Genomic DNA, 24,524 nt, shown 5'->3' with positions numbered 1-24,524 from the left:
CTACTTGAATGATCACAAAAATAGTTTTTCAGAGCAGGCAGTGGTCCTATGGAAAACGGGCTGCAGATAGAAAAAAAAACTGCTTTATTGCAAAAGCAGTCACGGACATTGAGGTCTGCTGTCTCCAGCAGGCCACCATCCCCGTGAGTGCCCAGACTCGCAATGGGGTCGCAAACTGCGACCCACCTCATTAATATTAATGAGGTGGGTCTTTGCGACCCCATTGCGAGTCGCAGAAGGTGTCTGAGACACCTTTCTGCACAGCAAATTGCGAGTTGCAATTTGCTTTCTTCCTACATCTGGCCCTTAGCCCTGTCTACTAAAAAAAGGTTAGATAGGGCGCTGTGCCTAAAATGTACACCAACTCGAAGCAAGTATAACATTTTCTCCCAACCTCTCAGCCTTGCATGTATGGTGTACTGTACAGCACACATGCAAACTTGGAAAGGTTTTAAAGTATGTCAGGAATAGTATTTGATACTGCAAGGTACCCTACCACTGCAAAACCTATGCTAGACATCACGCACACACCCTGCACACCATGCTGCAAGGGTGTGTGCATGGCACATTGCTGCCTAAAGTGAGGCAGCGCAGGGTGAGAGAGAAAAAATGCCATTTGTTAGTAGATATGTTATTGTTTTGCTCTCTCCCTTTGAAGCAGTGCAGAAAATTTAGTTGTTGCACTGTGTCAGAAATTACTAAACATGCTCCCCCATTTGGAGTGACAATTCAATATAAGGGGGAGGCAAAATGATTCCAAGTATAGCAATACGTTTCCCTTTATTCTTTAGGCTACCAAAAATCTCCATTTCTTCTATTAGGATACATCTTCAAGCATGCAGGATGGACAAACTATGGACTTGCTGTGTGGCCACATACCAAGCAACTTATAGTTTCCTAAGGCCCTGCACATACTGCACAAACCACAATATCTATACCTACAGATACCCTCTCATTCATTACCTTCCATCAGCTTTGTGAAAGGCTCAGGGCAGGTAGAAGGAATAGGAAGAGCTAATTTGTTCATGGCAACTCCGTAAGCAACTGCAAGACCATCGATTCCTCTGAAGGGCACTTCCCCCGTCAGCAGCTCCCACAGCAGCACACCGTAGCTAACATGTGAGAGACAGAGACAGAAAAAGAGACAGAGTTTAACACAAATAACTAAGCATGGCCTGTAATTTATACTAAAGGGGGGGAAGCATATTTTTTCAAAAGTGTTGCTCAACTGTATTACTGTTTGTGAACCACAATCACAGTGAACTTCTCATGAAACAACAAATTTCTCCCACTCAAATACATGTTGCTATACATAAACACCTAGTTTAAATACGTGAAAGCGAATAAAGAGTATTCAATCGAATTGAATACTACTAGAGAAATTCAAACTTTTAATTTGCAATATTGTTCAGTCGCGCCTCACTTCGCTCATAATGTGCGGGGCTGTGGGAGGGGCTAAAATTTAATTTAAAAAATAGAAACTTACCTGATCTGCTGTGCCGGACTGCCCCTCTTTCCCGTCAGAGCACCGTCAGGATTGGTTGGGGGCCTGTGCAGGCTCTCTCCAGCCTGGCCACTGTGTTGCAGGCTGGAGAGAGCCTACTGAGCATGTATGTTTGGCCGGCCCATGACGGCCGGCCAAACATACATGCGCAGTGGGGAGAGTGCACAGCGCACTCCCCTCACTGCTTGGCACCCCGTGGCCCCACCCCTTTAACAAACAAAATTATAATAAACATGGCTTATTATCGTTTCGTTTGTTAAAGGTTTTGAAGCTTCTGCTGCTGGAGGGGCGCGACACTCCTCCGCCCTAACGGAGGAGCCGCCCCTGATACTGTTATGCTGATACATTGATAAACTGACACTATACAAAGTGAGATTAAATATTTGGGTTTGAAACTTTCACAGGTTATTATAAGCAGCAACAAAAGAGGCTGGGCTACCATAGAATGGTAAAGCAGAGTTGGTAATGCAGTGTAACACTACCATGAAATTGTTCGAAGAAAGATAGCAGTGCTTACAAAAACTTGCACCATTTCAATTGTATTCCAACAAAAAAAATCTTAAAAGAAGATCCAATTTATATAAATATTCAATATTTGTCCTGGATCAAATCCTAATCCTCCTTCATAAAATGCATTTTAACACTGAAACGTACCTTCGAGCAGTCCCCGGGTACATGAGCTCCATACCCGAAACTCACAAGTGTTATGCGTATTCTAGGGAAGGAAAGGCTTGCTTCAGAATATTGGGGCTGCTTGGTGAAAAACTTGGTATCTTTTAGGGCATAATACACAAAGGGGACTGAGCGAAACTCAGGAAACTACATTTACCGTGAAGCCACAGAGCTCTTATGACACTTGGAAATAGAGGCAACGTCTTGAAGTTATCGAAAATATATTTTCTCAGGGATCAGCAAGTCCTTGCGAGGCAACTGAGGTACTTTGCTGCGGCAACCAGGAACTTGTTACTAGACCTTGTGAAAACCCTGAAGACTTTTTTTTTTTTAATGTAGTCATAGTTGAATACAGAGTGTTTTTCTACAGAATTTAACTGTGCTTTGGAAATAAACTTTAACAGAAGTACTGTTTCAGAGATAAAGAAGGGTAATAAACATTTTCTTTTTGAACATCTAGCTACTAAAGTCCGTGAGGAACCAGAAAGATCCTCATCTGCTTAAAGACTGTTGATATGTGAGGAACCATATAACCTCACGTCTTTAAAGACTGTTGATATTTTTCTTAAAGCGCATAGTGTATTTAAGGTAGTAGAATGCACTCAAGGAAGTGATTTATTTTATATCAGTGTGAACTACATTAAACTGATGAATGTTTATGTTACAATTTACAAAATAATCTAGACTGTATATGAATACCAGAGATTAATGTACTCACAAAAACAGAAAGTAGTTACCTTTGTTAGAGAAGGAAGTAAGGTTACAAAAACCCTAACAATACCAATTACATGGATATTATTTATATTTCAGTACTAGAAATGCCAGTGTTCCACTGACATCAGAGACAGTCTGAGGCACAGAGATAATCTGAAGGTATATCATTTGTTACAACGAGTCTTAGATGACCTAATACGAAGATAATATACTAAAGATATTAATATTGACAAAGCTACCGATGAATACAAACAACTCGGGCCAAAAACAAGGGTGAGTTTTGGTGCTGCTACTGTTTAATCTCTACACAGCTGACCTTGGTGTTGCCTTGACTAGAGCAAAGTCCATGCCTCCTAGACTAGGCTCATTGAAGGTTCGCACTGTCCAATATGTGGATGATCTGGTCATTGAAGACCACACAAAAATTGGTATTCAATGGGCACTGGATGAATAAAAAATCTACAACTTAGCCAGTAAAGCCAGCCAGTGGCCCTTTCGTTTAGAATATGATATTGACACTAGCGCCAAGACGCAATTCCTTGGTATTTGCGAGCTTTAAAAGAATATTAAAATAACATAACAAACTGTTGGTCAACAAGGCCAAAACCAACATAATGGTGTTTGGGAGAAACAATATTAAGCCTACTCTGTTTTGGCCCCTGGGTTAGTAAAATATAGTATCTACCCCAACGTACAATTACCTAGAGCAGTGGTTCCCAAACTGTGGTCCGGGGACCCCTGGGGGTCCGCAAAGCCTTCTCAGGGGGTCCGCAACTGCTTAGAAAATTAAAAAAATATTAACAGATTAGGTTCCCAGCTTTCAATAATGATTCAGTGGGAGGGAGGGGTCCATGGATTCCAATAATGATTCAGCGGGGGTCCCCAGGTTCCAGTGATAATAAAGTGGGGGTCCACAGAAGTCAAAAGGGTAGGAACCACTGACCTAGGGGGTCTGGTTATCGGTTACTGGCAAACCCAATACTCATCTAACACACATGAAAAAAAGAACTAGCAATTTAACATTTGATCTGTGCTAACCGTACACTCATTTGCATATCCCATCAGCAGAAGCAATTAGAAGAGTCACCAAAGCTAGGTTGATATCTACAATTTCTTTATGGCCACCAGGCTTTCACAAATGCATTTCCACAACTTCTGGACACTCTTCAATGTATAACATACAAACAGCTATTCCATATCCCTCAGTAAACCCAACAAGTGCAGATATATCAATAGTTTGATCCACTTTGGCAGGATCTTGTATGCAACTGTTCACCCATTAAATACCATCTCCTAGTAAAAACAGATCTAAACCTCATCAAGGAAAATCTGACAAGCTCCCTTAAGTATGCAGCTGTAAAGGCAACCTTGTAAAAGCAATTCTTGGTGCTATCAAGAGATGCTAACTTAGAAAAGCTTAAATCAGCAGCACACTTCGTCCCAGTTTGTAAGTCCTATGAAACATATTGCATTGAGCCTTATTTTAAAAAAGGCCCTAAGTTGACCCTGCAGAAACCATATCCTCCCTACAAGATTCATGGACTTGCCTAATGACGAGTTTGCGGTCTCCTGGAGGAACAGAACAACTGACAATAAGTACTGCAGGTTCTGTAACTACAGAAGGGGCTCTTTTATACATCTACTTTGGTGTGGTCCCCAGTTGTTATCTGCATAACACACTTAGCTTAAACCGATGTTCTTACAGAATAGAACTTCCTCTTGAGAGAAAGCTCTAGCACTGGGCTTTAACACCAACGCTATAACAGAACATGCCAGGTTTTGAAAGTATGTGAACGAATTATGGCACAAAATGAAATGTAAAAGGTAAGCAAAGTCTGGATAAGCAGACTAAACCCTTCTGATGTTTACTACTTTAAGTCGCACTTTATGCTATATTAAATCTATAGGCTTGCTTTTATAGAACATGTCCGACATATGTGCTAAGTGTAATTTAATATATGTAACCCTGTAGTTTTAACTGAATGTAAATGTATATTAATTATTTATTTACTGCTTGTGGTATTTATTAATACATTTGTAATTGAATGAACCAATAAAAACAAATTCACTCCTTCATTCATTCATTATTAATCTTCTCTCAAAAAATCCATTACCACACAACAGATGTCAGAGCTAAGCATAGTGACGAGTCGGAGGGGTTATATTCAATGTCTGCTCTTGGTCTCATTCAATTCCCCTTTCCCCAGGTCTACTGCAAAACAACATATTAATTCTGTGTATAGCTGTTAATACTAAAAATAGCACATTCATTATTCCCGTACTTTTGACACTTTTCCTAAATTTTAGCAACATAAGGTGGAAGATGCCAGGGGACCTAACCCGGCACATTATGTTAAACAAAATATACTATACTATTTTTAAGCTTTCCAAAAAATAACTCATGGTTAAAAAACAAGTGAAAAATCTGTTCCCATCCCTGTTTATGAAGTCAGTAAGGGGGGGGGGGCTTTTACAATGTACATAGAAGTGACTGTCCTGCAACTGCAATTTTCTTTGAAGCTGAAAAAACAGATGACTATGGAAAGAATATCCTTTCAGTTTCCAAACATATGCTACTTACAGAACACACTGAAAACATTAGCCTCGTCTCCACCCTCTTACATTTCATTATACTTCAGCCGTGTAACTACATTTTCTCCTGCTAGATAAGTAAATGCATATACCATTATTAAATGGTTTACCTACCATTTCTAAGCATGCTTTGGTCCAAGACTGAATGATAACCTTAGCTCAAAGACAATCTTTCTCTGGTGCCGCTCCCACGTCCTGGAACCACTTACTCGGCCAATTAAAACTGGTACCCAACCTCCTTGCTTTCAAGAAGCAAATTAAGACTTTTCTAATTAAAAAACACTTATCGCACAATACTTGACAGAACTACCCCCTGCCCTGTTAACTTCCTCCCCTTCGCTCAGTAGAGGTGTCAGCCTTCCTCTTAATGTTCTCTTCACATTGCTGGTATTCCCCGAAACCCTCTGACCCCCTTCTCCTGTTTATAAAGTTACTCAGAACCAGTATTCAATGATTTTGCATGTTTATAAAATCGCATACAACTGTTGACAATGTCACCAGTAGTATACAACAACTATAACTATAGCTTAGAGCACGATGGGGATTTACAAGCTACAGTAGCACTAGATATTACAGGTAACAACCTCACATGACGTTTTATCCAAAAGAAGAGAAAAAATACTCTGCACAAGGCTGATTTGCATATAGTTGGGTTCACACTCGGGTGATATGTTGTGCAAAATAAAAATGAACTAGCTGCGATCCTGAGTAATTACCATTAGGATGGGATTAATTCAAGCATTCTATCCATCGCTTTTTTGTACGCTTTAGTGTATCGCTCTAAGTAGGATAGGTATGACTGTGTCACTGGAACCAAGCTATACCTGGCTGATGGCAGTAAGTAGAGCGAACCTGGCCCTGCGATGCTTGTGTTCGGGCTGAAGGAGGATCTGGTCTGGCAATACGGGCTGGGCTCTTCCCATTACACCAGAGTCAAAGCTGACTTGCATATGGTTGGGTCCAAACTGAGAAGAAACAGTGGCAAATTGTTGATGTACTTGAATGCGGCCCTGAGTAACTACCTGCAGCTGATTTTATTTCAAGCATTCCTGCCATAATTTCTGTATACTTCAAAACATGGTAGACTGTTGTCAAAATCCATGAAGCTTTGCATTCATTTTCTCAAGATGCTGAACTCATTTTACCTTTAAAAAGCCTTCTTGAAAGTCAGAATGCATTGTTTGTTGCCAGCATAATAAATGGTGCTTAGCGATCCAGTTGAAAGAAAAATGCTTTGGAGAAATATACTGGATAAGCTCCCTGGCCCATCATCAGCACCAGCACCACATGGGGGTTGTGAATTTTTGTGGACCCAAACTCTTCATTACTTTAGTTAACTATGAAAGTCACTAACAGTAAAATGCTGCTGGTAACAAAACACAACATGTCTGGAAAAAGGATCTCTAAGCAATCAATTACTACAGGCATACTCCATAGTATGATCTCAGTATATTTTTTGATTCCACACTAAGGGCCTGATTCTAACTTTGGAGGACGGTGTTAAACCGTCCCAAAAGTGGCGGATATACCACCTACCGTATTACGAGTTCCATAGGATATAATGGACTCGTAATACGGTAGGTGGTATATCCGCCACTTTTGGGACGGTTTAACACCGTCCTCCAAAGTTAGAATCAGGCCCTAACTCTGCAAGTGCATCATAACACTTATGGCAACGGCAATAGCAATAGGTAATTTTAGTTTTTAAGTTTTTCTAATAGCAGGGGGAAACAAAATACGACACCCAGAAACAAAGCACTAAAAGTAAACAAAAATCGAGGTATTTTGCTATAGGGCATAGAACATACTCCAAGCAGATTATGAGCTATAACAGAAGCAAAGGTAGCTGGCGATTGTGTCCAACTATGCAACAGAGACTCTCTATCGAAGCTGTTGTTCTGAAACTACCAAACTATCATATAACACAATCAGCCTCAGATAATGAGATTGTAGCACATCTTAAGAATGGCATCAGGTTACTATTTTTGTTGCGAAATTTCTTATGAATTTGAAAGAGACACTTGCTAACACCTCCTGTATACCAAACCCCTACTTTCTACTCGGGACACAATTAGGTCTTTAGACAAATGACTAACTTTATGTTTAAATAAAAAGTGTAATTAAACAAATAATTGAAGTATGAATTGGGGAGAAGTGTGTTTAAAGTTGCAGGAAGCAAGAGGTCAAATGCAGTAACATTTAAAGTTTACTCGCAATCCTAAAGTATGACAGCTTTTTTTTTATAAATGTTCATGAAAAAAGAATTATGTGTACCAGGTGCCCAAAATAATATAAACATTTTATTTGTCTCAATGAAAATGGATCATCATAAATACATTGAGCTGATCTTTTTAAAAATTATGTGAGCAATGTGAAAGATGCTATGAAAAATTATATCATCCTTTATCGGTGAACATTTGTCACCCCCCAGTACATTTTATTAATGACTGCAAATTATCCACTTTTCTGTGGAATTGCGATATATCAGCAATACATAAATAAAGGTAATGTCCAAGGGAAAAGCAAAACACCTTCTTAAATTCCTCTCCTATAATCACACTAAAACCTACATAATTTATCTCGATGTTTCCTGAAACAACAAAACAAAATGGCTTCTCCGTTCTACGCAGAGTACAGTTCACACATCATATTCACATTTCACGCACTTTTGTAATTACTACATTCTAACTGACCTATTACTCTTTATAGCAGACATGATCACCTCTCTCCCTACTAACTTGAGTTGATAGGTTTTCCCTGAAGGGAGATCACAAAAGTTCATGATACCTAAATTGGTAATGAGATTTTAAAGTGTGGAGACAGAAAGATCAAAAAATGGGAAAGTGTGAAAAAAGGCCAAAAAAAAGCTAACATTAATTAATCATCTCACAGATAGCAAAGCTTTATTTCAAACTGTTCTGTTGAAAACAAATATAGCTGGCACAACCTCGCAGCTATACTTATTCTGCGTCAAATGAATTTAATAGTCCATCTGCTTGAATGCATGCATATTACACATCTATCCTGAGGATGTGATCAAAATCTACGTACACTGTCGTAATGCACAGTACGAAGCCTCACTCCAAACAGAGGGATGGATGTGCCTGTCTGGTTGCTGGGAATGAATCACACTGCAGTGTGGGCGATTTGTTCAGCAACATTTTATCACGCTTAAGGAATTACCTAGTAATATCAAGTTGAGTAGAGCATATAACCTAGAAGGACACAAATAGGTTTATGTAATCGTGAATTCAAGTTACTTCTTCCTCTATTTACAAGTTAGTTTTAAAGATTTTAAAATAACTGGGTCAATGTATACCCCATTTAGTTAATAGGTTATAATAGCCACTGTTTTAAAAACCTTACTAATTACCAACTGTGGATTTCTGTGAGGCTCTTCTCAAGCATTAAATACTGTAATAAGATCGATTCTGCTGAAACTCAATGAGTTTTTTTTTTAGAATTACGGACACTTAATAAAAGGAAGAAGAGAACATTTCCAATTCTAGGTGATTCAATCTGATGCAAATCAGATTATTTAAATATCTAAGATGGCCTATATTTTATACAGAAAGCCAGTGGACTCTCCCAGTTTCAATACATATCTATGGATGTTCTGCTAAAAGAAATAGGACCACACAGACAACTAATGTACATTTTCAAATAATTGTGTAGTCACTAAATAGACCCACCATTTTCTTAAGGTGGGAACACCTGTATGGCAAGCCACAAGCGCCAAAGTTGGGCATCGCCCACCCCAGTCATATTACATTCAATGAATATGAGCAACCTGACTTGGTGCTAGTGAGGTGCACCATACCACACGAAAGATTCCCCTAAACCATGGTGTCTGCAACTGTCATGAGGATTGGGCCAGTGCCTCAGAGAGCGCATCCAAAACAGAATCTAAGTAGCTTAGATTATCCAAAAATGCACCCCTTAACAAACAATGTGGAAGAAGAATCAATTCATTTCTCCAGGGCACCTATACTTAGATACAGCCATTTCAATTTTTGACTGGCATTTCTATGTGTATGTACATAAGCACCCACCTCCATCTCAAAATTCCTCAATTCCTGGGGCTGGAACAACCAATACAGTCCACAATCTCACTGACTGATTGTGACACTACCTTGTTTGCATACATTTTATTGAATGGAACACCAATAATAACTACTGTGACAGACAATCCATCCATGTTGTGATCTAAGTCCCACCCCCTGGCAGTTGTCTCATCTCCACTGACACTGTCCATGCCTCTTGGCACTTCACATCCACACCCAAACCCTCTATCTATAATCTTTCACACCTTAATGACATAATCTTGTAGTACCTACGCTCCATCAAAAGCACCATTTTTGGTATTGGGGTGGAATGCCATTTTGAGGAAGTCCATACCCTTGCGGCCATTAGTTCTCTCTCTTTTTTCCTCTCTGAGGTTGAACACCCAAAAGGCATTCTTTATTTCTTACTGGGCCATTAGTTGATCGATTTATTGTCAGAGGCATGGGTGCTGCACTCCACTGAGATCTCTTTGATACAGTGGTGAGCACCTGCCAGGTGCTAGCAGCTAAGCCCTTCTCCTAGGTCCACAAATTTTGGGGCTTCGTGAGTGTGGGATATTTTTGCATATTACTTTGTATTAGGTCTGCATGTGGACCTCTTTGGAGTTCCTATTCATGAATTAAATAAAAGTTTAACTTGAAAATTGGGAGAGCTCTGTTTCTGCGTCGTGAGTGCAAGGCTTCATCAAAAAATCTCTCCTTTTTTTTTAGTAATCCATGTAAAAGAGTCTGGAGTTCAATTGACATCTTAAGTTAAGTCATTCATTTGTCCAATATATTTTGCCTTCGCCCTAGGCACATGTGTGGAGAAGCCCTCAACAATGCCGCCATATCACATCACGACATTCATATCCCACCATGAATGCCAGCAGCCTGGAGATGAGTCGGAACAAGTAGTTCCTACTCAAAGAGTAATTAAATATTCACAGGATGTAGGCCATGGTACAATTCATCGGGCAACTATGACTGTCTCAGAAATATCTGGTTCTGCCGAATGTTCAGTAAAAAATGAATGACAAGGTAAAAAGCATCATGAAGGCCACAGCCCCTGCCATCAGCCTGGGATATAGATGGACACTGCTCTCCTTCCACAAACATCCATAACCACCACCTGCTTTAAACATCTCAAACATGTCAATCAAGAGCCCAGCACTTAAGCTGTTTGGACAATGAGACACTGACACATATCGCATGTGCTAATCCACATCAATGGGACCGCCGGACTAGCCCTGATTAGGGGCATCCTAATCCACAGTTTAAGCAGCTGTCACAGTTCAAATGCCACAGACCCTACAATATAGAGTAAGTCTTGAGCCTTCATTGGCCTTAAGTACACTGTACAGTGCCTTTTTTCAGTCATAGAGATTTTAAAACTTAAACACAGGCCTACAATTTTTTTAACACATTTTTAAAACATGTTTATGTAATTTTTGTTTCCACCCTAATTAACTATGTTGCATCAACTGTGAGGCTAAATATACACAAACAAAAATTATTTCATAAACTTCTTAATGTGAAACTTTCAACATAAATAAAACTATTCTGCAACAGCTTTTAAGATTTGAACAACAATTATTTTGATATAGATGTATATCGAAGCTGCTGTTCTTGCTACCATAACGAACATATACAACAGCATTAATTTTGTTGTGGTTGTCTGAACGGCAATTGTCTACTCCCAGACATCTACTAAATGCTGGTATTTATGATCATCCCTTGGTAATTGGAACTGTTGCCGAGAAATAGCATCAGTTTGTTTTAAAACTTCTAATTGCATCACTTCTAAACGTAAGTCTGTTCCATTTCAATAAAGTGTATTTTTACTGCGAAAAGCAACACTTTATTTGTTCTCAAACAGACACAGTACATACACCTATAACATGCATTAAGACACCTGTAATTAAAACATTTCCAAATAGGACACTAAATAAATATAATCATAAGGGTTAACCCTATACCTCTAACCTCTATATGCCGAACCCTTAACTTTATATCGCAAGCACTTAATTTTATACCAAACCTTTACCCATAGATCCAAAAACGTGTTAGCCCTATCCCCTAACACATATAGATTAACCAGTTGACCTGTAATCAACTACCTTAGCCCCAATACCATAAACTTCTAACACCCATAGGGTTAACTTCTGTCCTTAACTTAATACATCAAACTCTTACCCATATACCCCAAACCAGTACCCGACATCCAGGCCCTTAACCTTTTATACTTAATTCCATACCCTTAAACTTATACCCTTGACCCCTAAACTCTACACCCAAAAAACTCCAACACCCATATATTCCAAACACTTAACCCTGCACCCCAACCCCTTAACCCTCTACCCCTAACAGTGACTCATACCCCAGGCTCTCAACCACTATGCTCTTAACTTTATAACCAAACCTTAATCATGTATATCTTAAACATTATCCTTACCCTTATTCCCCAAACCCTTAGCCTTGTACTCTTTGCTCTTAATCCTATGCCATTAACCCCTATCATCTTGTGTCTCCTTTAGTACAAACCCCTAGCTCCAAAACCCTTAAACCTATATGCCAAGCCATTACCCTGTACTGCAAACCCTTAGCACTATATCACAAACCCCGTACCCCATAACTTTATACTGCAACCCATAACTACAAACCCTTAACACCTTGGCCCTAACAAATATATACTTCAAATCATCAACCCTATACCACAAACTATGTACATTAAACACTGTAACTCTAGCTCTTAAACCCCCAACTTCATATCTTATGTGATTTTTACCCTTGACTGTCCTTGATCCAGTATATTTTGGGAACTAACAAACAGTCTCGGGATTCTAGCTTTTTAAAATGTTTATTTTTAATAACTGAGAAGTATTATTCTGAGAAGTGTAGCTTTCGATGTTTTGAACCAATGCTAGCATTTATGAAGGGTTGTGGAATTTATTGACGTTTCAGAGATAAAAGGCTGAGGGCTTGAATGAACATTTATAGGAGGTACATGGGGGAGGTTGATGTATAAGGGACAAGAAAACCACCTGAGTTATGGTTGAAGTTGTACTTTACAGGGTGTGATATCAAAGGGGTAGGTTCTGGATCACTGTAGAAGGATTATTTGCCATATAGGTCGTTATGCTCAGGAAGCATCACCAAACTTTTCCTCTACAAAAGAAGCCCCTGAATTGTTGGACACTGGTCATGAGATATGGGTCGTTTGAGTGCTCACCCATAAGAACCACTGGACAGAGGCACCTTCTATGGAGCAATCAAAACATCCAAAAATACAATGGAAACTAATGGATCATTGTAGGAAGTTGGCTCTGTATGCACTATTTCAAAGTAAGGAATAGTATGCACAGAGTCCAAGGGTTCCCCTTAGAGGTAAGATAGTGGCAAAAAGAGATAATACTAATGCTCTATTTTGTGGTAGTGTGGTCGAGAAGTAGGCTTATCAAAGGAGTAGTGTTAAGCATTTGTTGTACACACACAGGCAATAAATGAGGACCACACACTCAGAGACAATTCCAGGCCAATAGGTTTTTGTATAGAAAAATATATTTTCTTAGTTTATTTTAAGAACCACAGGTTCAGATTCTACATGCAATACTTTGCATGAAAGGTATTGCAGGTAAGTACTTTAGGAACTTTGAATAATCACATTAGCATATATACTTTTCAAATAAAACACATATAGCTATTTTAAAACTAGACAGTGCAATTTTCACAGTTCCTAGGGGAGGTAAGTAATTGTTAGTTCTTGCAGGTAAGTAAACCACCTACGGGGTTCAGGTTTGGGTCCAAGGTAGCCCACCGTTGGGGGTTCAGAGCAACCCCAAAGTTACCACACCAGCAGCTCAGGGCCGGTCAGGTGCAGAGTTCAAAGTGGTGCCCAAAACTCATAGGCTTCAATGGAGAAGGGGGTGCCCCGGTTCCAGTCTGCCAGCAGGTAAGTACCTGCGTCTTCGGAGGGCAGACCAGGGGGATTTTGTAGTGCACCGGGGGGACACAAGTTAGCACAGTAAGTACACCCTCAGCAGCACGGGGGCGGCCGGGGTGCAGTGTGCAAACACACGTCGGGTTTTCAATTGGAATCAATGGGAGACCAAGGGGTCTCTTCAGCGATGCAGGCAGGCAAGGGGGGAGGCTCCTCAGGTAGCCACCACCTGGGCAATGGGAGAGGGCCTCCTGGGGGTCACTCCTGCACTGGAGTTCTGATCTTTCAGGTCCTGGGGGCTGCGGGTATAGGGTCTTTTCCAGGCGTCAGGATCTGGGAGTCAGGCAGTCGCGGTCAGGGGGAGCCTCGGGATTCCCTCTGCAGGCGTCGCTGTGGGGGCTAAGGGGAGACAACTCTGGCTACTCACGGTCTCGCAGTCGCCGGGGAGTCCTCCCTGAAGTGTTTGTTCTCCACAAGTCGAGCCGGGGGCGTCGGGTGCAGAGTGGTAAGTCTCACGCTTCTGGCGGGAAACGCAAGTTGTTTTAAAGTTGCTCCTTTGTTACAAAGTTGCAGTCTTGGGTGAACAGAGCCGCTGTCCTCAGGAGTTCTTGGTCCTTCTAGATGCAGGGCAGTCCTCTGGGGATTCAGAGGTCGCTGGTCCCTGGGGAGAGCGTCGCTGGTGCAGTGTCTTTAGAATTGGGGAGACAGGCCGGCAGAGCTGGGGCCAAAGCAGTTGGTGTCTCTGTCTTCTCTGCAGGGTTTTTCAGCTTAGCAGTCCTCTTCTTCTTAGGTTGCAGGAATCTAGTTTCCTAGGTTCTGGGGAGCCCCTAAATACTGAATTTAGAGGTGTGTTTAGGTCTGGGAGGGCAGTAGCCAATGGCTACTGTCCTTGAGAGTGGCTACACCCTCTTTGTGCCTCCTCCCTGAGGGGAGGGGGGCACATCCCTATTCCTATTGGGGGAATCCTCCTTCTACAAGATGGAGGATTTCTAAAAGTCAGAGCCACCTCAGCTCAGGACACCTTAGGGGTTGTCCTGACTGGCCAGTGACTCCTCCTTGTTTTTCTCATTATCTCTCCTGGACTTGCCACCAAAAGTGGGGGCTGGGTCCAGGGGGCGGTCATCTCCACTAGTTGGAGTGCCCTGGGGCATTGTAACACGAAGCTTGAGCCTTTGAAGCTCACTGCTAGGTGTTACAGTTCCTGCAGGGGGAAGGTGTGAAGCACCTCCACCCAGAGCAGGCTTTGTTTCTGTCCTCAGAGAGCACAAAGGCTCTCACCGCATGGGGTCAGAAACTCATCTCTCAGCAGCAGGCTGGCACAGACCAGTCAGTCCTGCACTGAACAATTGGGTAAAATACAGGGGGCATCTCTAAGATGCACTCTGTGTGCATTTTTTAATATATCCAACACTGGCATCAGTGTGGGTTTATTATTCTGAGAAGTTTGATACCAAACTTCCCAGTATTCAGTGTAGCCATTATGGAGCTGTGGAGTTCGTTTTTGACGTACTCCCAGCCCATATACTCTTATGGCTACCCTGCACTTACAATGTCTAAGGTTTTGCTTAGACACTGTAGGGGCATAGTGCTCATGCACCTATGCCCTCACCTGTGGTATAGTGCACCCTGCCTTAGGGCTGTAAGGCCTGTTAGAGGGGTGACTTACCTATGCCATAGGCAGTGTGAGGTTGGCATGGCACCCTGAGGGGAGTGCCATGTCGACTTAGTCATTTTCTCCCCACCAGCACACACAAGCTGGTAAGCATGTGTCTGTGCTGAGTGAGGGGTCCCTAGGGTGGCATAAGACATGCTGCAGCCCTTAGAGACCTTCCCTGGCATCAGGGCCCTTGGTACCAATGGTACCAGTTACAAGGGACTTACCTAGGTGCCAGGGTTGTGCCAATTGTGGAAACAATGGTACATTTTAGGTGAAAGAACACTGGTGCTGGGGCCTGGTTAGCAGGGTCCCAGCACACTTCTCAGTCAAGTCAGCATCAGTATCAGGCAAAAAGTGGGGGGTAACTGCAACAGGGAGCCATTTCTTTACAATCATGTAGAAAGGAAAATGTGCACATGGCCTCTCTCAGCCCTGAATCATGACAATCTCTCTGAAGTCAAGTGATGTGGCTTTAATCCCTATATCCGTGTCAGTATTCATTGTATGGTCTTGTAGACAACAAGGCCACAAACTGCATAAAACACCTATTAGTGGTATAATGGCAGTTAAGGCCTGAACTATGCCAAAATGGGAGTCTCAGTGGAAGATGTGCACACCCCAAAATGTCAACAAAACTATGCCACTAAGGCAATGGCCTGGAAAGGTTGCCAAAAAGAACATTGGGCATGATCTGGATGAGGTGTCACTGAGGCACTATCCACTATAGTGCAGTCTAAGGGCTCTTATGGCTGTAAGGGAATGGAGTCAGTGGGAGCCAAAAAAATAGCATGGCTTGTGTAAGAAGAGGCCGGCCACCTGTCACTTTTGAGTTTGATTGACAATGAAGATTCTTTCTCTAAGCCAGGCAGCAAAATCACTCTCACAGTCTTCATTCATCTAAGGCATATCCATTCTTGAAAGATCTATTTTCTATTGATAATACTTCGGGCTCAGTAAAATTATTAGTATTATTATTAGTATTATTATTATCATTATTATGATTTATAAAGAGCAAGGCTAGCCCAGTGGGGCTTCCCCGCACTGGCATAACAGGAAGGGCTAAAGCAAGTGACTAAAAATACCACGCCTTCAGAAATGTTTTAAACTTATTGAAAGCATTACAGAGTCTAAGTGAGGCAGGCAGGGAATTCCAAAGTTTTCGTCCCAGGTTACAAAAGGAGCGACCCTCTTGCCTCACTTTGTGAATCTGAGGAACAACTGCATAATACAGATTACAAGATCGAACAGACCAATTGAGACAATATGGCAATATCAATGACCTAAGATAAAGAGGTTCAGAATTAGACAAGACTTTGTACATATAGCACAATGAATTGAACTGGACATGCCTGCCAAATGGGAGCCAATGTAGGTCCCAAAGAAGGTGAGAAAATGAAGGATGTTTATGTAGCTGATATAGCAGCTGAGTTGTTGCATTCTGAATGTCCTGTGATCTCTTAATTACAGTTTTGTAGCACCCAGACAGAGAATGTTACCATAATCAAGTGTTGAAATGATCAGCTCTTTTACAACAGTCGTTTGGACTGAAACAGGAAGGAGGCAAAGTATTTACCTCTACCACCTAAGGATCCCGAAACAAGAGGAAGTTACCTTTCTAGATATGCTGGTCCATCGTAAGCTTGTAATCGAGTCAGAAGCCTAAGGTCTTAACCACCTAAGTAGGGATAGGAGTAACCCCTAGAACAATAGGCCGACAGTGAGGCCCCAAAGTTAAGGTTGATTGCCAATCAGCAGGACTTACAAATTATTCCCATTTAGTTTAAAGAGTTACTTTTCATCAGTCACCACACTATGAAGGCAGAAATTAAGAGTAGTTGAGCTCTGATCTTCATTAGGAATTAAGGACACAATAATTGTTTATCATTCGTATAGGAAAACAGTATGAGACTGCAACCTTCAACTATGTCTGCCAGTGGACACACATAGATGTTAAAAGTAAGTGGGGCTCAGGGCAGAGCCCTGGGCACCCCAATAGTTAAAGCAAGAAATGCAATGGTGCAATTTAATACAGACTTGGAAGGAATGGTCTTGCAGAAAAGAGATTAGCCAGTCCAAAGCCATGCCAGATCCTCCAGTCTTTGAAGTTAAACCTGGTGAGAGACAGTATCAAAAGTTGCAGTCAGATCTAACAGGATGAGAGCAGCAGGGCCACCCTGTCGAGCTGCAATCTAACGCCTACTCAGTAACGCCTGCCAAGGTTGTTTCTGTGCTATGTTCAGTCCTAAATCCCTAAACTATAACATCAATAATAAAATATCTTTTATGTACTGAAAGATGGAAATGGAAGAACAGGAAATAAAAGGAGAACAGAATACACATTAGAAGGCAGCAGAAACATAGTGAGACAGAACACACCCGCAAGAGGCCATTTTGGGTGACATCTGTGCTCCAGCTGTCTTTACAAGGGCCATCAAGTGCAGAGAAAAAAGATTCCACAGTTATCTCTACCCAGGATGCAGGATCTCTAACAATCACCAACAACAAGCATTTTAGAAAGTTAGAACTTTTATGATGTCAGCTGGGTTTTCGAGATCTATTGTGGCATCATTCAATGACTGGTGCTTTAAATGCAGGAGAGTTGTTACACCACATAACCTAATGCCCAAGGCAAGTCCTGAAAGACACTCCTATATTCTTTAATCATGCTTACTTATGATGTCAATGTTTAGCTTATTTTTATATTGCAGACGTAAGGTTACTGGAAAGTATAGACCGGACATGTTTATTAGGATTGACACCAAGAAAAGAGGGAAGCTTGTAAAACCACAATGTTTCAAAAATAGCCATATCGTTGGAAAGTGTTATTATAAAGCCTTGGAAGTGAACTATGATACAGTCATGTGAGAAGTAATTGTGTCACATGAGGAGCAGCACAGGAGCTACCAGAATTGCAAAGTGAAGCAACAAATGTTGATGCAATCATGTAGTCCAAGTAGGAAACATTTCTGGACTCTGTCAGAGTTGAGGCCATATCAATTGTCCAACAGATGTAATCTGCAGATCTATGCAACGGAATAATATGCGGAATAGCATGAAAAGAAAAGAAGAGAAGAGGGCGACAAGATATTTACAGTTGGGGGCTCATATAAGGAGCGAAGGAAATATATAATTTTATAGGTGTTTGTTGGCCAGCACAGTTAGTGTGTGTTGGAAATGGCCTTTCTGCAGGGTTATCCCCAGACTTTTTGCCTTCCTCCTTCTCTTTTTCTGACCTCATTTTTGCTGGCTTTTGGACTCTGCGCACTTTACCACTGCTAATCAGTGCTAAAGTGCATATGCTCTCTCCTTAAAACATGGTGACATTGGCTCATACCCAATTGGACTATTGAATTTACTTATACGTCCCTAGTAGAGTGCACTATGTGTGCCCAGGGCCTGTAGATTAAATGCTACTAGTGGGCATGCAGCACTGGTTGTGCCACCCACTTACGTAGCCCCTTAACCTTGTCTCAGGCCTGCCACTGCAAGGCCAGTGTGTGCAGTTTCACTGCCAATTTGACTTGGAATTTAAAAGTACTTGCCAAGCCTAAAACTCCCCTTTTTCTACATATAAGTCACCCCTAAGGCATGCCCTAGGTAACCCATAGGGCAGGGTGCTGTGTAGGTAAAAGGCAGGACATGTACCTGTGTAGTTTACATGTCCTGGTAGTGTAGTTTTTACACTGCTGTGAGGCCTGCTCCCTTCATAGGCTAACATTGGGGCTGCCCTCATACATTGTTTGAGTGGCAGCTGATGATCTGAAAGGAGTAGGAAGGTCATAGTTAGTATGGCCAGAAAGATGATACACAATCCTGCTGACTGGTGAAGTTGGATTTAATATTACTCTTTTTTACTTCTTGGGGTAGACACTCTACCTCACAGACACTTCCTGGAGAAGAAAACTGGAACCAGAACCTGCATCCTGCCAAGAAGAACTGTCTGGCTGCCCAAAGGACTCACCTGACTGCTTTCTGTGAAGGACTGCTGCCTTGTTGTTGTCCTGCTGCCTTGCTGCTCTCTGGCTGTGGTGAAGAAGTGCTCCCCAAGGGCTTGGATAGAGCTTGCCTCCTGTTCCCTGAAGTCTCAGGACCAAAAAGACTTCACTCTTGCAACTGGACTCCATGATCGGGGAAAATTCAACGCACACCCTGCTAAAAACAACACACAGCCTGCCCTGCGTTGAGAAATTCACTGCACGCTGAACCGGAACGATGCAGCGTGACTTCGCAAGGAGAAGATCGCTGCAGCGCCTGCGTTGCGACCGAAATTTTGACGCAAGGCCCACCGGATCGACGCACAGTCGACCTGGGACAACACAGCCCGACTTCCAGAGGGGAATCAACGCAGCGCCTGCCGTGTGGGAGAAAATTCCACGCAATGCCCACAAGATTGACGCAGCTCTTGCGACTTTGCTCCACAAGCCCAGGATTCTACGCACAGACCCCGGGTGTCTGAAAAACCCGCAACCCGAAGAGGATCCTTGACCGAGCACCGGAAATCGATGCACAGCCGTCCCTGCGTGGAAACTAAACGACGCATCGCTGTGTGCTGCCCGAGAAAGCGACGCACACCCCTTTGTTTCCACAATTCTCCTCTTCTGCGGCCCTTTGCAGAGATTTTTCACGCAAACCAGGTACTTTGTGCTTGAAAGAGACCTTGTTTTCTTTAAAAAGACTTAAGACACTTTATATCACTTTTCAGTGATATCTCTACATTTACTTATTGCATCTTTGATCATATTGTCCTGCATTTATCCAGATAAATATTATATATTTTTTTAAACAATGTGTGGTGTATTTATGTGGTGCTATAGTGTGTTATTGTATGATTTATTGCACCAATACTCTACACATTGCCTTTTAAGTTAAGCCTGAATTCTCAGTGCCAAGCTACCAGAGGGTGGGCACAGGATAATTTGGATTGTGTGTGACTTACCCTGACTAGAATGAGGGTCCTTTCTTAGACACGGGGTAACCTGACTGCCAACCAAAGACCCCATTTCTAAAAGTATGCTTGAGTTTTACCCTCTAGTAAGAAAACTATGGCCCTAATTACAACATTGGCGGTAACTACCGCCTAGGCGACGGCCGCCAACATACCGCTGCCATAGCTACCAGCTGTCTACGCGTATCATGACCACTGACAGTATACTGCCAGAATTCTGGCGGAACATCGCCGACGGTCATGGCGGCGGACGACAGTAAGGCAAGCGGTGCTGCTGACAGCAGCACCGCCACGCCAGCAATACACTGACGAGCATATCATGACCAATGATACCGCCTGGCAGTGTGTTGCTGGCGGACGCTGCTGCTGGCAACAGCAACGTGGACCGTCTCCAACCAGAGGACCCCCTGCAAGCAGGTAAGTCGGGTTCTCCGACAGGAGAGGGGGGTGCGGGGTGTTGTGTGTATGTGGGTGTGTGTGTGTATGTTTTGGAATGCATACATGCGGGTGTGAGTCGCGTTGAATGCATGCGTCAATGAGTGATTGTGAGTGTTGTGAATGCATGTGTGTGACAAGGTATGTTGGTGTGTGTTGCGGTGTGTTGATATGTATGTGTGAATGCGTGGGTTGTGGTGGGTATGCATGTGTGCATGTGTGTATATGGGTGCGCATGCGGGTGTGTATATGTGCTGGGAGGAGGAGAGGAAAGGGAAGGACTCTGGGGAAGGGGAGGGGAAAAGTGTATTGTATACCACTTTACAGGGAACTTAGGAGTAAATTAAATATGCCAACTGCGCATACACCAATGTTACCAAGTTTAGGGGAGAAGCACATGCACTTTACCACTGGTCAGCAGAGGTAAAGTCTCATAATCCCACGGGCAACAAAAAGAATCAGCAAAAAATTGAGGCAAGCAGGCAAAACCTTTGGGGGAAGATCACCCTAAGGCTGACTGATCTAGCACGCTGTCAAACTTTTTAAAACTTTCCAACAAAGGGATGATCTAGCTGCAAGCAATGTAGTGTGACTGGAAATAGTTTTTCATTCCTCTCTACCTCCACATTACCAGCAAAAATGCAGAATTTCGGTCTTTTAAGATTGCTCCACTTATCACACAAGGCCAAAAGGGCCTAAAGCATGTCACACTTGTAGACAAAACTAGAGTTGAGCAACAAGACATCAGCATAAATACCACAGAGAGCAATACATGTAAAACAAAACAGGATAAACAAATGTATAGGTAACCATGAGTAGAACAATAAAACATGGTGCACACTGAAGATAAGGGTGGGAATGCAGGAGAAACATCTGTAGAAAAAGTGTAACATGAGCTAAAGAGACAATACAGTTAGATAAGGACTAGAGACGAGCAGTGATGAGAGCAATAATTACAAGTGCCTTGTATAAGGCATGCAGCTTTCAGTTAAAGGAAGCAGCAGAACTACATTGCAGGTATCTGATAAGTAAACATACAAGCAGCGATTAAAATAATAATTCTTAGGAGTAAATTCACAGAGCATACAATGGCTGTGCAAAGAACTAGACTGAGGTAAGAGGGCACAACAAGAATAAAACAAGCAAAGGTGAGGAGGAAAACCACCCAGTAAAATCAAAATAGAAAAGGAGAAAGTATCAGGAGACGAGTACAATCAAAAAGATGGGGAAGCTGGTGCAAGATTCAAGAAAAAAAATAGGGAAATTATTAAATGTAGGTCAAGATGTCTTCTACCAACCTAGAGAGTCAAGAGAGCAGATTAATGGATCTGGAGGCTCTTAGTACTGTCCAGAACTGAAGTGCCTATTGAAAAGAAGATTAAGGTTTTTCATCAGCATGACGAGGGAAGTAGTGATAGTGAGCAGGAGGAAATTAAATCAAAATTCTGGTGACAGTCTGTGTTGAATTGTTTTTAGTTGTGGTGGTTCAAGTAGGAATGAATCTGAGCTAAGGACAGACTGATGACTGCCACGTGTTTACATGTTTTCAGGAGACATAGGTTTGCCTGTGTATGAAAATCTGTGAGTAATACAAGCTACCTTAAAGATAGATCTGGCCTGCGGAAATGCAGAATACAAAGACTGCCTTGTCTTGATAAAGCCTCATGCCTCTTTCTTTCACCGTCTTATATTTTTAGTCTCTTTATCTTCATAAATGAGTGCTGGTGCCATTCAAAAGAGCTCATGTGTAAACACATCTTATGCACATCTAACAGCTCACTATACAAGTTGAAAAGACAGGTCCTGAAGTCAGAAAGCTGTGTAGGGAGTGAGAGACCCTGCCTGAACATCTCTGTCTGATTTGCAGTAAATCAAGTCCACAAATAAATACTATTGATTGTTATTGAAGGACTGAAAAACTGCAACTTTTACAGCATTGAGTCAAAGAAGATTCAATTTTCTTGCTCTTGACAGCAGCACAACCCAGTCAAAGAATTTTTAACTTATGCAAACGTCTCCGCCACAAGTACTTGACAGTCAGATCCACTGCAATAGGTGACACCTGGCCTCAATCCCCTGGTTATATTTGCAGACAGAAAAAGGTCCATAATTTCCACTTAGGGAATTACCTCCAAACATGAGTTGAATATTGAAATTCGTGGATCTCACAATGGTTGAAGCCTCGAGGTGGGTAGCTCTGGAGCTCTTGAATGGCAGTGGGGTGGGGGGTTTGGGCACACATAGGTTTAGTTGCAGAACCATCAAACTTTAAATTAGCACCTAAACCTCTAAGAAGCATTTTTGAATTAGCCTTACCAATTTCTCTTTCTGATATTAGGCATTCACAAGTATTATCACCATATGACTTAGTCGTGTAGAAAGGCCTCATAACTAATTTTTTGTTTGGCTTCTTACTTTTTCATGGACCTGGATAGGGTGCTGTGAGAGCCCAAGCTTGTGTGGCTCACTGAGCTATTTCAATCAGTTAAATACTTTTTGTATCCATCTTGTTTTTTACTCCACATTTTGCAGTAACTCGTTATTTTGTTTCTCATTTTTATGAAATCAGTTTGTTGTGTGTCATTCTTCTATCTCTATTGCTTATTGAAGCTTAAAGCCTTGTACTCCCTAGCAATGCCTTCCTCAGAGTGAGCCTTGAGCTCAGCTTTTACACCTAAAGACTTTTAAGCAATCTTTGGATCATCATCAGAAGGATTTATTGGTAGAGTTGCAGTAAGAGTTTAGCCACATAACATATAAATGTCTCTGGTGACTGTCCCCTTCCATATATTACTGAATTTTCATAAAGAGAGACTTTAACTTATATTGATTAACAGCACACAGGATAAAGGACCAGCATTCAATTTAAAGAATTAATAGGCATAGAGATTAAAACATCTGCAAGAGCAGTCATCGGTGCAACAAGCCACACACTGGATCTAGACTTCTGGCATAGTGATGAGCTGAACAGCCTGGAGATTCAGCCCCAGTGCTGAAGGTATCCCTCACTTACCACTCTAAGGAGGATGAGACAAGGTACACCATGCACATGAGGAGACATCACAAAGCAGTAAAAAAGGCAACAAGGGCATGTAAAACAGTGCAGACCTTGTGGGAATTAAAATGAAATATTTAAGATTTTTAAATACCAAGTCACTTTTTTTGTTCATGCCTTTAATGGGGTTTCATGTTTTTGGTGTAAAGAAAGTGGAATCTGTTTCTGTGTTTTGATGGTAAGCCTGTTCTGTTTTGTATGCATATTTAAGTTTGTCTTTGTTCAATCCGTTTTTCTTTGTTACTTCTGCACCTGCTTCAAGGCAGTTGTGCTTAGTAGATGAAGGTAGGGGGTTTACCATCTGAGGGATTTTCATAAAAAGCATACCTTGTTCGACCTGTATATATTTCTTTATTGTCTAACCTTTTTTTGTGCAGTTCTCTCAAAGTATGTGCTCTGTTATGCGTTTGAAACTAAAAAATAATGAGTGAATTGGCAACCCCAGATCTCTTTAAAACACATATTACTATCTGAAATCCGTACTGGTTATATCTCCAGACAAGGTTCAGATCTAAAAGCAGTACAAAGACTAATAGTCCTCCTCGCCGCAGCTTTTACAGTTACGGACAGCTGCATGTTAACTGACACCTTTGTTAGGGACTATGGAAATATCAAGCACTGCCCTGGTAGTGCACCTGAGAAGACAGAATCCTTTTCCCACTGTTAGAAATGGGGTCTCTAGTTGTCAGTCAGTTTGCATCCTGTTCAAGTAGGGACCCTCACTCTAGTAGGGGTAAGGGAGTCACACACCTACGATAGCCGCTGCTTCCCCCTTGGTATCTGGCACAAGCAATCAGGCTTATCTCAGAGGCAATGTGTAAAGTATTTGCACAAACACTTTACAGTAACACAGTGAAAACACCACAAAAGAACTTCAGATCAGTTTAGAAAAATAGCCAGTATTTATCTAAACCAAACAAGACTGCAACAACAAAAATACAACATACACAAGAAAATATATTACTTT

General features: G+C 41.8%; 1 protein-coding gene across 1 annotated transcript in view; it reads right to left on the bottom strand.

Annotated features, from left to right (window-relative positions):
* MAP3K9 (mitogen-activated protein kinase kinase kinase 9) overlaps positions 1-24,524 on the bottom strand; it is a 264,229-nt gene that overhangs the window by 111,440 nt on the left and 128,265 nt on the right. The window contains exon 4 of the mRNA XM_069208799.1: positions 964-1,112. Within this exon, the coding sequence (XP_069064900.1) occupies positions 964-1,112 (149 nt within the window). The remainder of the gene's footprint in view (positions 1-963; positions 1,113-24,524) is intronic.

This window comes from Pleurodeles waltl, chromosome 9, assembly GCF_031143425.1.
Source record: "Pleurodeles waltl isolate 20211129_DDA chromosome 9, aPleWal1.hap1.20221129, whole genome shotgun sequence".
Classification (NCBI taxonomy): Eukaryota; Metazoa; Chordata; class Amphibia; order Caudata; family Salamandridae; genus Pleurodeles; species Pleurodeles waltl.
Note: the sequence above shows the minus strand (reverse complement) of the source record. Positions and strands in the feature narration are given on the sequence as shown.